The following is a 17689-nucleotide window of genomic DNA, read 5'->3' on the forward strand; positions in this document are numbered from 1 at the left end:
TAATGCGGTCCTGAATCAGTCCAAGTTTATCAGTAATCTGAAAGATACAAGTTTTCTGACGAGCTAACTGTGATACACAGATCAAATGGCACTGAAGTCCATCAACAAATAAGACATTCTGAACCGTAAGAATGGAACTCAAAATCGCAGTTCATGTTCGTGTAGCAAGTGTGATTCGTCCATCAGGTAATTTTACGGGTAATGAGACCGTGTCTCGTATATCAGTAAGAGAGGCCAGAGAACCAGTCATGTGATTCGTTGCCCCTAAATCAAGAATCCAAGAGAAGTTAGAAGACATATTGGTAAGTGTATCAGGTGGTGTCTTCCGTTCATTCAGCATTGTGACTAGAGTCTTCCATTGATCATCACTTAGAGCAGTAAATCCAACATGATCAGCCGAAGTAATCATGTTAGTCGTGTGTTGTTGTTGCTGGGGAGCTAAGGTAACCGCATGTGCCTTGGCAAGGTCTGTAGATGGCGAACGTGAAGCAGTAGTAGAAGTTCCACCGCCACGCCCATTAGCTGGTGATAAGCCACCTCGAGGTCTGTCTCCCCACCACTCAGGATAGCCTAAGGTGCGGAAGCAATTTGTCGCAAGATGTCCTTTGCGTCCACAGCTCGTACAAGTGAGCTTCATCCTTTCTTCTTTAGACATGAACGTGTTGGAGGAAGAGGAGGCTCTAGAGCTTTGTCCTGTACGGACTGCATGAGCCATTGTATCAGCTCTGTCATCGAGGACCCGGTTAGTATGTTTGGAGTCCTCATCTTGTAGTAAAGCACTGTAAGCAACGTCAAGGGATGGAAGATGATCACGAGACAAGAGGTTCGATTTAACAGAACCTTAGAGAGATTCGTCCAGTCCTTTTAGGAACTCATGAAGTCGATCTTCTTCTCTTTCTTTCTCAAGGTCAACGCCAATTGGACAGCCACAATTTTTGGTGATTATATTCGGTGCTCTGCTAGAGCAGTCCACAATTGCATGAGTTTGCCGTAGTAGGCTTCAATAGAGAGGCCATGTTGTCTGCAGGTTGCAAGTTCCGCTTTAATGCGTTGAACTCTCTGTCCATTATTAACAGAGTAACGACGCTTAATGTGTTCCCAATAATCACTCGCAATCTCAAGGTGAGAAAGATTGGAGCAGACAGATTCAGTAATGGTTAACTTGATCCAAGATAGAACCAAGGCGTTGTTGGTCCACCAATCGTCAAGATCGTCAGAGTCTTGATGCGGTTGAGAGATGGAGCCGTCAACGAAACCAAACTTTTTCCTTGCCTTGAGTGCCATACGCAGATTCGTAGACCACTCATTGTAGTTAGAAACTTTTAATAATGGTTGAGAGATGACTGAACCCGGATTATCACTGGAAGAGAGATCCTAAGGTGATATGGTCCGACGTCGAACCTCAACACGTCCTTGTGAAGTTTCAGTACTCTTCACGCCTGATTCCTGTGTAAAATCGTCGCCGTCTTTGCTTCCCATGGTGTCGTATTAGGAGAAAGAAGATAACAAAGATGGCAAAAGTGCACAGAAAAGAAAAATTTGCTTGTTTATAGCTCTGATACCATGTCAAGAAACCTAGTTTCGTATAAAGGATTTCTTGTATTGATCAAGGTCAAATGACCAAAGTATATATACATACGAGATTCTCCAATAATAGAAGATATGCAAATCTAGATTACATGAATATTAACATATTTGAACGTATCCGAATATATATCAACTTATTTGTCTATATCCTCTAATAATATGACACAGTTAGATTAAAACTAAGTGATTGGAATTGATAAATGTATTTGTCTCCATCATTTTCAAACGCTAGTTCTTATTCCATCCATCGTATTCAAATTTAAATTATATATTGTTGCTAGTATCCGCTGGAAATTTGATTTTCTCGAATACTAACAATTGTTGTTTAAAAGGTTTCTCAGAGACAAAATGGAGATTTTGAAGAATAACCAGTTATATTTTGTTTCAGAGTAAATCTAAAGTGAAGATGATTGTGTGTATGATAGGTACTAAGATCATTTGACAATCAGAATTGGAAAGAATGATCATTAAAGATGTAAGTAGGGCCTTGGGGTCAGTGGAGGTATTCTGTGGGCAATGCACGTTGGTTTTAAATGTCTGGGTCTATCCGCCCCACTCTGATTTCTTTTGGGGTCAACCCTTGTAAAAGTTACTTGTTTTCTTTAAAAAGTATTCGCTTTCCCATGTACTTATGAATTTTATAATGAGAATTCGGCCAAAAAAATCACGTATTTTGCACGAATTGCCAAAAGAAACCTGGACATATTGGCTGACCAATAAAACACTGAACTTTTGTTGACTTTTTTAGTTTATTAAAAAACTTACGATTGACTGACCAGATTAACACACCGTTAACCGAGTGAACAGATAATTTAGACGACATTAAGTCAACGTTAATTTTGGGTGTTAAAGTATACGACGTCGTTTCATCTCTTTGTCTGATTAAAGACAAATAAATGAAACGACGTCGTTTTATATATCTTTGTTATTAAAAATATGAGCTTCCATCGAATCGAACCCGTGCACTCGAGTTTAATGGTAGGGGTTTTTGCCAGTGAGCTATTGGACTTTGCAATAGATTTACGAACAGAATTATTTTTATTGTCTTCGAATCCGAGTTAAATGAATCAAAAAGAAACGATGTCGTTTTCTCCTCAGATGGCTATAAACCTTAAATTCCCAAAATCATAAATCCAGAAAGAACTTCGCGATTCATGCTCGATTCTCTTCAATTTCTTCCTTAAGAATCTCGATTCTCACCTTTCCTTCTTCGAGTATCGCATGATGAGTTCGGGTTGTGAGGATTCGTCTGTGAATACGATGGGTATTCGTGGTATCCCGGAGCAATGCGGCTGTGGTCGAAGAACTGGGATATACACAAAATGAAGGAAAATCCAGGAAGGTCTTTCTTTAGATGCCCAACGTTTCGAAATGTAAGTGTTTAATTTGATTATGGGTGCAATTGATTGTGTTTAAGAAATTGTTTGAACATAAAGATTGTGTTCATGATTTGTGTCCAGGATCATTTGTATGAATGGGTAGATGAAGCTGTCTACGAAGAGGTTCACGATGCATTGCCTAAAGTTGAGTGCTTTGCATCGGATATGAGGAAAATTAAAATGGAGATCGACAGCCTCAAAACTGTGGAGGAAGAGTTGAAAAAAGATGTCAGGAAGCTGAATGTGATCATAAAAGTGGGTTTTCTGGTGGCGTCAGTTTCTTGTCTTGTGTTGATCATGAGAAAATAGCAACTAGGAATGGGTAGTCTTTAAATTGTGATATGTATTGTGTTGATCATGTTTGATTTGTGAAATGGGTTGTCTTTGAATAGCTACTAGGAGACTATGTTTGTGTAATTCTAATGGTTTCAGTGATTTGGACTCATGATTTATGTAAGTCTAATGTTTTAAGACTCTGTTTATGTTATGGTTAATGTAAGACTTTGTTTACTTCTTGATTGTAAATCGATCATTACACAACAAAACAGAACAAAACATCAACCATCATCATCACACAACCATCATCATTGTTTAACAAAACAGCAAAAGAAAAGAAGTACATAAACCAGAAGACACCATCATCATCACACAACAAAACATAAGCATTCCGACAGAGACAACATCATCATCACACAACAAAACAAAAGAGTAGTTCTTGTTCCAAAAACATTTAAAATTGATCTAAGAGAATCATCTTCCCCACGCTCTTGTTTGTGATGCTTGTGAAGATTGGGGAACTTCCCATCGTGATGCTTGAGCTTGTGATGAGTGAGCTTGTGAGGATTGAGCTTGGGAGGATTGAGTTTGTGACTCTTCAAAATGTAGTCTCTATATCATATAAATGAATTGTCAATAACCTCAAAAAACTCAGACACATTACCAATAGCTAAAAAACTAAGACCCTTACCTGATATTTCCTTGGTCTGCCTCTTGGTTTCTTAGGTGGACTCGGAACAGAAGCGTTCTTACATGTATTCTTGTAGTGGCCTTCTTCTTTGCAATTAGAGCATGTCATAACTCTGTTCACACGGCTCAGCTTGGTAGTAGACCTTGTCTCATTGGCTCCCTTCTTTCTATCATGGTTTTTAGGCCTACTAGGATTGTCATTTCGATTAGGTGGTGGAATCACACCTAATCTATTGGTCTGAGGCCACTCTATCATCCCATTTACAGGACTGATCCCATAATTTTACGTTTCACGCCACTTAGAAGTTGTGTAGCAAGGAGCAACAAATTCAGAAAGTTTTATTTTCGCACAAAGGATGACCTTAGCAGCATGGATGCATGGAATACCATTCATTTGCCAGCTTCGACATGCACAAGTCTCCTTCTCCAAACTCACAACATATGACTGGTCTTTATACTCCACGTCAGTCTCTGGCCCAATTGCCCATCGCAGTATACACCCTTTGGACTTCTTCTCAACCATGTCTAACTCTTTATGTGTCTTCATGGTGAACCTAGTCTTCATGTGGGTAGCCATCTTAGACCTATTGTAGTTCCTAGTCATACATTGGCGCCTTATCTTCTCTAACATGTCGAGCAGAGGCTTCTTCCTAGCCTCCCTGATGGTCTTGTCGAAGGACTCACACAAGTTGTTCAGATTATCATTGCAGTAGGAGCCTATCTTGAAGAAAGCTCTAGACCAAGTCTCTGGCTTTGTTTTTATCAGAGATGCATGTGCGCCTGGATCATAGTTCTTAAGCTCATCTATGTTGTAGTTGAACATACCAGGAGTGTAGCTCCTTGCAATGAACCAGAAGAACCTCTGTAACCTTAGATCTTTTTCACCCCTCCATCTCTTCTGACAGCAGCCAACAACTGTCCCTTGATGTCCCATTTCAAAAAAGCTCCATCTAAGCCAATAATTGGCCTACAAGTCTTCTTCCATGCTTCCTTTTGTGCTTCGAAACACATGTAGAGCCTGTAGAACCTCTGCTTGCTTCCAACTGTGGCTCTTGGTATGGTCTCAATGTCCATGGTTGATCCAGAATTGCTCCTGAAGATCTCTGTTTGGTAATCCCAGATTTTATCGAAATGCTCCTCATGTGTCTTCCTCCTTTCTCTCATCAACTTCGTCTTGGCCTTAATGCATGAGTTTTCTTTGGCTTCCATCTGATACTCCCTCAAGATCTCAGCCTGTATCTCCTTCACTGTGATCTTAGGATTCAGCATTAACCTCTCAGCAAATAGACTTGCAATTGCTGACCTCTTAAGTATCCTGGAATGCCCTGTCTTCTCACGCTTATGGTCATTGACGTATGTCTTTACCCTCAACTTCTGTTTCCTCTTATCATAAGAACAGTAGACCATCCAGGGACATTGATCCTCATCATCTCTCATCTCAGCAGCAAATTTTTCACTCATCTTCAAGCTACTGTATCTGTAGTACTTGATGTTGTATCTAGTTTTGAGGGTATACCTGAGATAAGTATGTTTGAAGTCCTCAGCATCTGAAAATGTCTTGCCAAGCTGAATGAGCTCCTCTGGATCAATGTCTGCTCTGTAAGCTTGCGCATGTATCATCTCCTCTTCATTCTCATCATCTGATGACACAGGATCAAGGATTTTATCATCATCCCATGCATCATCATCCCCTTCGTCTTCATCAACCTCACAGTCATCATTTCTTGCTTCATCGCCAAACAATACACCCAAATCTCTACAGTTTTCTTCCTCAATGCCAGCAATACCATTCTCATTCTCTAATTCAAGCCTACCATCTTCTAATTCTCGCCTACAATCATCTTCTATATTTCCAAATTCCTCTTCTTCACTTGGAGGATTCATCTCATTTGTCTCCCTCTGGGGACATTCTTCTCTGTCATCACCATCTACCTGATTCTTCTTCGAGTTTCCAGGAGGAGACACAGTTGACCCACCAGTAACCTTCTGCTTCTTCGATTGTCTAGGAGACGGAGTTGAACCACCATATGGTGTCCCACGCCTCGTAACCTTCTCCGGAGATAACACAAGCGACCCATATTGTGTCCCACGCCTTGTCTTCGACGCCTCTGTAGATGCCAACATCGATATCCCTTCAACTCTTTTACTCTTCCTCGATCTCTCCGGTGATGACAAACTCACAGAAGCACCGCGTTTTCCACCCTTCTTTGCCGATCTCTTTGGTTCAGACACACTCCCACCGCCACCTTTTCCACCCTTCTTCGACTGTTGAACCACTTCTTCACTGCCACCACCATTTCCATCCTTGGTCGACTGTTGAACCGCTTCTTCACTCCCGTAATCGAAAGTCCTCAATGCTCCTCCCTAAATCATTACCTCCCTTCCATTCCTTGTGAACTTCGTCTTTACCATCTCCTCACACCACGAGACTACAGAGTCTTAGGGTTTTCACAGAGAAAAATCCCCAAATCGATTTGGGTTTCTGAGAAATTAGGGTTACGTTTTGTTTTATTTCAATCATCCACATATTTTGATGAATAAAAAGAAATATGTATGGTAATCTTCTGAAAAGTCCACTAGCTCTGTGGCAAAAAACCCCTAAAGACCACGATTGCATGAGTTCGAGTCCAACCAACAACAATTTTAATTAAACAAAATGACGTCGTCTTGAGATTTTGTCTTAAACAAAACAACTGGATGAAACGACGTCGTTTCACTAAACAACAGTATTTAACGGTGAGTTAACACTGTCTTAACTGTCGGTTAACGGTGTGTTAATCTGGTCAGTCAATCGTAAGTTTTTTAATAAACTAAAAAAGTCAACAAAAGTTCAGGGTTTTATTGACAAGGCTCGAGTACATGTTTCTTTTGACAATTTGTGCAAAGTTCGTGATTTTTTTGGCCGAATTCTCATTTTATAATCGTTAATGTTCGACGATAAGAAATATATGTTTGACGATAAAACATCACGGTTTCTTTCACATCGCGAATGTGAATTAGATGTTTTGAAGTTTGAACAGATAAGAAAGCAGGTTTAAACTAAGAGACCCTATTTATAACCCCCAAAACCTTGGTCCCGTAGACTAAAAAAAGATTTGTTGTGCCATCATCACTTTTGTCGTTTGATATGTTCTGGTATGGGAAAGTAGAGTTCTATCAAAATGACTTATTGTTGTTTGTTTCATTGAGTAGCTTTAATGTGTCTTTTTGAAGAAACTTAAGGATAGAGATATGAGGAACGAGGATTCAAGATTTTAAAGGGTGCACGGTTTGAGCTCGAGTAAGAAATTTCAATGGATTTCGGAAGTCTATTATACCTAAAACCTAAAGTACCTCATGTCATTTGAGAAGCTAACTTCAATTATGTACATCATTCAGAAAAGTCAACAATTTAATGGCGACGGGATGTCTAACTGTTTGATTAATGGATAAAGACAAGTAACGCTGCTAAAAGTGTATTCCAATAATGTATCACAATGAATTCATTATTACTTGACTTTAACGTATAACAAAAAAAAACCTTATACGATTAGTATAATCAATTAACGGGTTCATTCTCATTGCAGGGATGTGTACATTTGTCTTCCACCAAATATAAAATAACGTGTCGTATTCGAAGTTCAATTAATCTACCAATCATACTTTTGCACCTTACAATTATCATACATCGGATCATATTATATAAGTATCGAACCGCAACTACTAGTTAGTAACTATGTACTTCTCAATGGAATATGTATACGAAGATATTCTGACTTTAAACCAGACAAGAAAACCAGCAGCGATCATGCCACAACAATTTAGTTCATTTTAAAATATTTTTATAAAACATGCATGCTATAATAAAAACAATAGGCCGGAGAATCATTTCATTTGGTAGTTAAAAATAAATGTGATTATACCATTAAGATTTACGAGTATCAAATGGTATAGTGTAAAACGACACATTCCATGAACCCGTGCGTATATGCACGGAACTCGAATGTTAAGAGGAGTAATCAGTTTAAGAAAGAATGAAACAGGTAGGCAAATCCGTAAGATGCATTGTACATTAATAACCCGTCCTCTTAAGATCGAAACTTGGAGACAACTTAACATATCTTCAAGCTGTGATTTTATTTTAAAGTTATGAAGAAGATTTTATGTGGGGATGATCTTAAGACAAACGAACTAGTTTGAATCTCATCTTGTCGGAATCTCCAACTCTATTTTGTGCCGTCCGAATATATTTTATATATGTTTATTTGTCTTTTAACTCATCGATGTACATACCTAACTTGACTTTTTGTAACTTACAATTTGCCTCCCTGCCATACCAAAAAGATAAGAAGCTAAGATAATTTTTAAAAATTAATAAACAGTCAACTATAAAACATACAAACAAGCTTATTCTTAATTTTGGCATGCCCATAACAAGGTTAAATAATATATATATATATATATATATATATATATATATATATATATATCATTAGTAAGCATGCATTTATATAAACATATGATAGAGAATGTTGAATTTCCTCTTATTCGCATCTAATAAATGTTAAGTTCTTATAGTGGACAGTATTTTAATGTATAAAACTAAATTCATACAAAGTTTCTGTACTTGGCGTTTTTATACATCTTATTTCCCTGGTTTTGTGTTCTAACGGTTTAATCCAACACAAAACCAATTACAAACATGCATATTGTTTGCGTTAAAAATGAGCTACGCAAACTAAATCATTGATGATCAATATATTATATATTGATTACACTTTGACTTCTGATTTTGTATTCTAAACTTACATGATTGTAGACAGAGCCGTGCTTACCCTTGTAGAAAAAAGGCAGCAGCCTTGGCCCCCTGCTTTTAAATCAAAATATAGGACCCCATTTATACATTAACATACTAATTCATTGTGGTTATAAGTGTTTGCATGCATATTCATGTTTGAAATTTGACTGGTGATACACATTTCAGTTTATGCTATTTTTTAGACTTTAATTATAAACATATTAACAATATCTATCATTTAGTTATTTGTAAACATACATAAAAAATCATGAAACCCCATTTTAAATAGTAAACATTTCCTCAAAAAGGAATAACATTTGAAACATATTGCCTTAGGCCTTTTTAAACCTTCGCAGAGAATTGAGTATCTTGAAAACATTTCTCCATCAATTTATATCTCATAATTATCCACATTGTGTTTTTCTAGAGTGTAGTTTATAAATATATCTACGCAATTATCAGTATAACTTTGGATCATTCGTACAAGTGAGGTTTTTATATGTATATATTCCCTGACAAAATGAAAAAGAAAAAACTCACAACTTCAACTAAATAAGTTCTCGGTGCCGGATAAACCATGCTGCATCTTCTCCGAAAAAACAAATTAGTTAAGAGAGACCTACCGGACAATTAGTAATTTAAGGTTTAATACGGCATGGATTAACAAATTTAATTATTTTCTTGTTCTTTGAGTGTTGTTGATGTTGCGATAATGATTCTATTAATCGTGCATAGGCGTGGCTATATCTTTATTCTTCAGCTTCTCTTGTGTGGCCAATCTAAACTCTCTCTCATTATTATACTAATCTCTAACTAGCTTATACATATATATGAATGGATGGTTAAATAGAAAATATTATCTTATAATGTGTCGTGAAGGAACAAAGCTGGTTTCATCTTTCATTGTCGACCCCACAAGTTGACTGACGTGTTCACCATCATGCATGGCTTCATTTCATTATTTAATTACGACTTGTTCACGACACAAATGATTGTAACAGTTTAAGAATCTCTTGATTTCTCTTCATCATAACCAAATCTTCCTCAATTGAAATATTCTCTTCATCATCAAGTGCATCTCCAACCTATATATATATAGTTGCACAAGAACAAGAACTATCATAGCAACAAACCAAAAAAACAAGAAAAAAAAACAAGGAGAAAGACAAGAGTTGAAGGTTGGAGCGATGGATGTTTTTGTTGATGGTGAATTGGAGTCTCTCTTAGGTATGTTCAACTTTGATCAATGTTCATCATCTAAGGAGGAGAGACCACGAGATGAGATGCTTGGCCTCGCTAGCCTTTACAATGATCATCTTCATCATCATCAGAACAATCTCCCGCCTTCTGATCATCATGCTCTCCTAAATCATGATATGTTCCCATTTAGCGCAATGATGGGAGGGAACCTTACGACCATGCTCGATTCTTGGGATCAAAACCAACTCCAAGAAACGGCACCGCTCAAGAGGAAACAACTTAACGTAGATAATCTACACAATTCTAACTCTAACTGTGACGTCACAAGACAAGTAAGTGCAAGATCAATAATGTATTATAATATTTACTTTTATTCATTATTACAACGCATTAAACTAAATACAACATCATTAATGCAAATATAGGAGCTTGTCAAAGCCAAGAAAAAGCAGAGGGTAAGCCAGGAAAGCAATACAGTCGAAGAAAGCAACAGCTCAGATGATGAGAAGGCTTCGGTCACAAGTGTTAAAGGCAAAACAAGAGCCACCAAAGGGACAGCTACTGATCCTCAAAGCCTTTATGCTCGGGTAAGGACACGTGCGAAAATTTCTACGACTTGTTTCTTAAAACTACTTCACAACAATTAAAAGTTTTAGTGGGGTTTTAATTAATTATATATGGTATTGATTTTTGCAGAAACGTAGAGAGAAGATTAACGAAAGGCTCAAGACATTACAAAACCTTGTACCAAACGGGACAAAAGTCGATATAAGCACTATGCTTGAAGAAGCTGTCCACTACGTAAAGTTCTTGCAGCTTCAAATCAAGGTATGCAATTTTCAAAAAAAAAAAAAAAATTAGGGTTTTGTTTTTGTTAGTCTTTATAACACATCTATATATGTTTTTTTTTTATATGTTGTAACTAACCAAAATGCATATGTTATAAATGTAGTTGTTGAGCTCGGATGATCTATGGATGTACGCACCGTTGGCTTACAATGGACTCGACATGGGATTCCATCACAACCTTTTGTCTCGGCTTATGTGAAGGACTTGCACAAAGTTACAATCTAATTGTAAAGAAACCGATTTAGAACATATGAATCCCTTTAGTTTGGCCCTGCCCTAGTGGTCTACTTTCGGAACGTACTACTGTTCTCTTGTTGTTCATTCTGAGATTTTTTGTTATTATTTTAACTTCTTTCTGTCTTTTTCTTCATTATGGTTCTAAGAACTTTTGGTACTTTATTCTAATGTAATTATTTCATTACAATATGAAAAAGTCAACTGGACTAATAAAATAACTGTCTTTTGTCTTTTTCTTATAACAGTCTTTATATAAATTTGAAAACAAAGATAATAGGGTGATAATATGATTGAAGTATTCAGCCGACAAAACCCTGGTAAATTTAATTATTTTTTGCAAAGGATGCCAAACGACAGACGCCATGCTAAAGTCTTTTGATACAAAAATCAAATAATATCAGTCTTCATTTCCACATTAAGTACTATGAATAATCGTTCTTGAGTTTTAGAGAAAAAAAAGATTGATGAACAAATCCACATATGTTTTAGACGTGGAGAGGAACTAGTACTAACTCAAACCCCAAGTACTGGTACTTGCCTGTAGGACCATAATACAAAAATATCATTAACCTACCTCAAAGCAACATCTTTCTCCTATGTTTTTAGTATCCCTCCTTTTTCATATAAATTAGTGAAGTATATACCAAACATAATTAACAAGTTTATTGTACATATACTAGGTTTGCGAGGAAGCAAATAACATTCAAATACGTAAGGAATCAAAGTTGGCAGATTGTTCCAACAGAAAAAACTTGAAAATTAGAGAACATCAATACCATTAAAAGAAGATTATTCCCTTAATGAGAATTATAGTTTTTTCAAAAATACCCTTATTTTTACAAAGGATTAATAAAATTCATTAATGACATTTAAGTATTTTGGTTTTGGGTCTCCAAATACACCTAAATAGATCTAATAATGGGCCTATATATATTTAAAAGATATACTAACTTTAAATTTAATATAAGTATAAATATATTATGAACTATAAATAAATTAACAAACATGAAAATATCATTTTCTTAAATATATGTATCAATATTCAAAATAGATCATTTGAATATTATACATATTTTCAATACAAACCAAAATCGTATATCCTACACCATATATCATATACATATTTGAATATCATTTTTCCATGTATAATGTCATTTTATACATAATATTGATATGGCAATTACGAGTGTTCAAAAATATTTTAAAAATTATATTAAAATCAATTTTTAAATCTAAAATAAAAACTCAAACTTATAATAGGTTATTAATAACGAAAATGAACTAATATTGTCATATCAATAAGTTTTTTTTATATTATCATTTTCTTATTTGGATAATATAAAAAAAAATTCATCAAATTCTAAGGAATCACTAATTTATGTAATATTAAAAATATATATGAGTAATTTAATCAATTTTTTTTTAAATACTATCAGATATTTTGTGTTTTATCGGATAAATTGTATCATATTGAAGGTTAACAGTGAATTTTTGGGTTTTTACCGGGTTATTTTTAATTAACGATTTTTCATTAAATTCAAACCGGACTATATACAATGTATCGGGTCTATAGGTTCAACCATGAATCTAGGTCGGATATGAAAACAAATCTTAAAACTCAAACATTATTATAGAACAAATACCATATTTTGAGAAGAAAAAAAATAAATGATAAAAACCTAAAAACTCAATTGTTATGGTTTGAAACAAAAATAATGGTAGTTTGTAAATCAGTTTTCGATGAATAAATGAAAAAAAAAATATGCGCGAGTCAAAATCTAGTTTACATGGTTAAAGGCGTATTAATTCCGGTTTGGTTCGTATCGGTTCGATGTTTAAAGGAAAAGACGATTTTGGTTTGGTAAAACCAGATCGTGTATCGTGACCCTCTGCGCGAGAAAGAGGGTCTTAAAACATTAACAAAGAGGCAAGTGAACACATCTGTCTCTCCGTAGACGCCATGGCTTGCGCTGAGCAGCCTCTCAAGAAGCGTCGGCTGTATGACACAGTCCCTGAATCGCAAGTAGAATCCCCATCCACTTGTACGCCCGCGAGCTCGATCCCCGCTCCGGTGACGCCGCCGCCTCCATCTCAGGAGGAAGTTCAAACGAGAAGCAGGAACAGAGAAGAGATTCGAAGAGTGCATGAGTGCTATAAGCGTCTCAAATCATGTATCGGCCACAGAGATGGCAGCCGCTACGCGACTCTTGAGCAAGCGTATCGATCCCTAATCTCCGCCTCTAAAGGTTCGTTTTTCTCTTTTCTTAATATTGAATTGCGTGAAGATTAGGGTTAGGAGCCGAAATATTGTGGCTTTCGATTTACTTTTGTTGGCTCGTATTTTTGTTGCTCATATAACACTGTGTCATCTCTCATGTGTTCAATTTCATTTGATGCCATGTTACCCTTCTCTAGATTCCTTATGTATGTGCCCAAAAGTCTCAGTACTTGGGGTTATATACGTTTCTCAAGGAAGCCTGCTCTTGTGGGGTTTATTCTATTGTTCTGTTTAAATGAAAGGTGTGTGGAAACCATTCCGTGAGAGGAAACTAGCTCAACGGATGACAGTTACGAAACTTAGTTCTTAAAGTAGAGTTTTCACTCTCTAGTACACCTCCGAGAGTCATTTTTTGCCGTAAAGGAATATAAGCATTATAATGAAGTTAACGGAGTAATGATTTAGTTAGTTGCTTTTAATCGCAGGTTGTACTAGCGTTAAGCGCCTTGTGGCTGATTTTGTTCCGCGATATGCACTGTACTGCCCTACTGCTATTGGTGATGCCGTTGAAACTGTCATCGGCATGCATAACTTCAGCTTGGAACCATTAAAGACAGGACAAGATGCTGATGGTGTTGCTTTTCAAACTGCTAAAGCCTGCATATTCGGTCTGGTTGATTTATGTTCTGCTGCTTCTTCAAACAGAAGATCATCACCAGAGGCTCGGGATATCTGCTCTGCTGTTTTCAGAAATGTGTTAACCTTCTTTGTGCTATCTTTTGAGGGTAAAGAAATCTTCCAGATACTTGATAAGAGCGATTTGAAGGTGCAAGATCCTAACGAAGACTTTTCCCAGCTGATGCAAAAACTTTCAGAGGGAAACTCCTTACCTCTGATCAAGCTATCCCAGTTTCGTGTCTTAGCTTTACTCAAAGTATTCTTCAGCTTCCCTAAAAATTCAATTGCCACTTGTTTTGGATTCTTCAATTCGTCATCAACGGAGGATGTAGCCACGGGGAAGTATCTTATTACTAATATGACAGAAACGATTAGTGATATTGATACCGCTAGTAATGAACCTGAACCAGATGAGAATTCTGGTCAGACAGATTCTAACAAAATAGAAGCTACTGTCAAGAATGCGGAAGGGTTGAGTGGGATCCACGAAGCATCACACAGTCTAAAGAGCTGCTTGTTAGGAATGGTAATACTCTGAGTAGTGTAGAATCACTTTAAGTTGCATTTTTTTTTGTTATTGACTTGCTGTTATTTCCCGCTTGAGCATCAACCATGTCATTCATTTTATTTGCTTGACTAGAGTGGAATGGCTGTGTATTGCTAAAAATCTAATAGTTTCAAAAATCATTCATGCAGGTTCTTGGGAGGAGTCTCTCCATTGGTAGGTGGGCCTTCTTTAAGTACAAGAATATATGCAGCCTGTCATCCTTCATAGATATATCCAGCGCTATTCCTTCTCTAGAGGCAATGTTTGCACTTGTCGGAAAAGATATCAAGGCAGACGATTATCAAATGGAGAGTGACGACGATGATTGTGGAAAATTTTCAGCTTCACATGTGAAACCTCACAGTTCTACGGAAAATGATGTCCGCTCTAGTGCTGGATCTGTCTATGATGCTGGAGGTTCACGATCTATGGACTTTGAGACGGCTGAGCAGAGAGACTTGTCATGCGGTCGATCTTCGGTCCCAAGGGGATTAATAAATCATCATACACCATCTCCTTCTGCAAGAGTGCCTTCCGACTTAAGGAGTAACTCTGCAGATGGTAGGAACAATTTTATTGTTGGAGGGTCACCTGCAATTCAAGCAGCGCCCCGTGGACCTTCATCAGGGAAAATCGTTTGGTATTTGGACGGAGACCCCACTGCTTATGACATTTATCCCGCTTCGGGGCAGCTGTGGTTGGGGTATTTAGGACCAGAAGAAACTGAAGGTCATCTAAGGTTTCAGCTTGATAGGTACGGTCCAGTAGACCGTTTCTTTTTTGATCCAGTGAAAGGATTTGCCCTAGCTGAATATAGAAGTATAATTGATGCAATCAGAGCACGAGAATATCTGCGAGCCGAATTTCCTTGGCGCATTAAGTTTATGGATATAGGAGTTGGTGCAAGAGGGTCTTTCAACGGGGTAGCGTATGGTTATTGTACTCATCTGTATATTGGAAGCATCTCTAGCCAGTGGGAGAGGGATGAAATTGTCCATGAGTCACGGCAAGCCCTTTATAAGGGACCTCGCATGGTGACTGACCTGTACTATGAACATGCCCTTTTGATGGAGTTTGATACGCCTGATGATGCTGCCGTTGTCATGGCACATCTCAGGTTTTATCGTGGAGAAAAGAGTAAATTTAACATGCCATCAGTCAATCGTCCTTTGCCTCATGATGGTGGAGTAAGGTTTGTCTCTCTTCTTCCAAGCTATTGTTTCTTTGATGACTCTAAATTGTTGACGTTTTTAGTGATAAATATCCATACAAGATTTTTATCTTCTCACACACACTCTCACGCGTCCAAATTTTTGGTACATTTATGCACATCGTTTTTTTTCTCTTTTAGTTTGACGTGGAAATTTCTTGTCTTAACAGTCATTCAGAGAGCCACCTTCAAATGCTTCCAACATCAAAACCGAATAGTGGATCAGGGGAATATGTGTCCCCATTAATGAGCACGGATCCTGGAGCTAACTTTCAGCAAAATTGGCCTGCTTCTGGTAGCACTCTTGTGAATCCTGCACAAGGAGGTTAGTCTTCTATCTTCTATCTTCTGGATCATTAATGGTTTCTTGTCACCGCAAAGATTTGTGTATGAATTTAAGACCCACCCTTTCTCTGTCTCAGGGACTCCTTCATGTGTGCCCATGCCAGCTCCAGGACAGGCTGCTACACCGACATCTCAAATTCCTCCATCTCCGTTTGTTCAACAACCCATTCACCCTCCTCCAAACACCTCTTGGGACACAAGATCTCTAGGCCACCAAATCTCTCCAAGTGGTACTGCAATAGAAACATCGTCACAGGCTCAAGGACATCCACCGCAGCAGGTTTCAGGTCCATTTGTGCCGCCTCCCGTGCATCCAGTCTCTCAGTCACAAGAACCATATGTTCAGCATTTTGATCAGGTGTATCCACCTCCGCCTTCAGGACATTCATTACCCTCTGTGACACAGCCGCCGCCACCAGAAATGATGCCACCTCCGCCTCAAGCTCAACCACCTCCTTTGCCTCACGCACATCCACCTATGGTTCCTCCGCCTCCTTGTAATCCACAATCTCCTCCGCCCTTACCTCCAACGGTCACACAATTGTCTGAACCAGATGCTTATGATCATAACGCAGAGCACCATTGGCAGGGTGTTCTGTCCAAAAGCGGAGTTCATTACTCCACGATCGTTGCTCAGAGATTGGAATCGGACATTTGCAAATATACCAATGGGTTTTCAGAGGCTGTGCAGTGAGTGGCAACACCTCACTCTAATTTGATGCATTATACTAAACTTATGTGCAATTAACATTCGTTTTCTGGCTTTTTACTTTCTGCAGATGGCCAGTTAAATTGGACATGACCAAGCGCACAGATATGAAGAAAGTAAAATCGAGTTTCACAAACACTCAGCCCCACCAAGTGAGTTTCTATTCTCTTGGTTCTCTCCCATGTACAAAGCCATCTATCTTCTTACGGTTTGAGGAACTTTGTTTTTGCAGAGAGAGGTCTGTCAGTTAATTCCCGCAACTTTCAGCGACCGTAAAGGGGTAAAAATAAAGTTTTAGTTTGGCTGCATCGAGTAAACCTATATCGTCTTGCTTTGTAATATAACTATTTCAAACTCACATTTTTTGGTTGTCTTGCGGCAGCTCCAAGATTTCACATCATACTTGAAGCAGAGAGATTGTGCAGGAGTTATAAAGATACCTGTAACAAGCCTCATGTGGGCGAGGCATCTCTTCATTCTTCCCTACTCGGAAGAAACATGTTCCATGCTTTCAGTCACCCCAAGCTCCTCTGAATGTTTGATCGGTTTGGTTTTGCCCAAGGAACCCAATGCTGAGTGCTCGTGACATAGAATATCTACTCATAGTTCGGAATCAGTTTGTAAATGATGAACGTACTAGTGGTGTAATCTCACTCTTTTGTTTCACCCTTTTAAGGGAACCAATTGTAGATTGGTGTGAACTATTATTAGCTGTCAAAGTTTCGTTATCGCGTGGCATCTTTCCTCTATATACACTGTAAATTAATATTGGTATGAGGTTTGCGTTTGGGTTTGTCGTTTGTGACATTCTTCAACCAAACAATTAATGCTCAAGCGCAATGTAACATAAAAGTTTTAGATAGCTAATCTCGAACGCAATTTCACCAAACGCTCGTCAGGGAATCGCAAATCGGTTGGATGGTGGGAGGCAATAGGATTCCTCCTCCTCTCCGAGTGGGAGTAGGGTTAGGATGGGGGGATCAGGGA

At 37.9% G+C, this 17689-nt stretch overlaps 2 protein-coding genes and 1 pseudogene across 2 annotated transcripts; all 3 read left to right on the forward strand.

Annotated features, from left to right (window-relative positions):
- Window positions 1-2771: 2771 nt before the first annotated feature.
- LOC106294257 lies at window positions 2772-3434 on the forward strand (annotated as a pseudogene).
- Window positions 3435-9896: 6462 nt separating this feature from the next.
- On the forward strand, window positions 9897-11182 carry LOC106293859 (transcription factor bHLH54-like). Its single transcript, XM_013729494.1, has 4 exons — window positions 9897-10241; window positions 10335-10496; window positions 10606-10737; window positions 10862-11182. Exons 1-4 carry the CDS (start codon window positions 9897-9899, stop codon window positions 10955-10957), a joined length of 735 nt encoding a protein of 244 aa, XP_013584948.1. The 3' UTR covers window positions 10958-11182.
- Window positions 11183-12927: 1745 nt separating this feature from the next.
- On the forward strand, window positions 12928-17430 carry LOC106295168. Its single transcript, XM_013730995.1, has 8 exons — window positions 12928-13241; window positions 13699-14417; window positions 14588-15630; window positions 15819-15973; window positions 16071-16683; window positions 16773-16854; window positions 16935-16982; window positions 17085-17430. The coding sequence occupies exons 1-8, from the start codon at window positions 12956-12958 to the stop codon at window positions 17286-17288; spliced, it is 3150 nt and encodes a 1049-aa protein (XP_013586449.1). The 5' UTR covers window positions 12928-12955; the 3' UTR covers window positions 17289-17430.
- The last annotated feature ends 259 nt before the right edge of the window (window positions 17431-17689 follow it).

The sequence above is a fragment of the Brassica oleracea genome, chromosome C5 (assembly GCF_000695525.1).
Source record: "Brassica oleracea var. oleracea cultivar TO1000 chromosome C5, BOL, whole genome shotgun sequence".
In the NCBI taxonomy this organism is placed as follows: Eukaryota; Viridiplantae; Streptophyta; class Magnoliopsida; order Brassicales; family Brassicaceae; genus Brassica; species Brassica oleracea.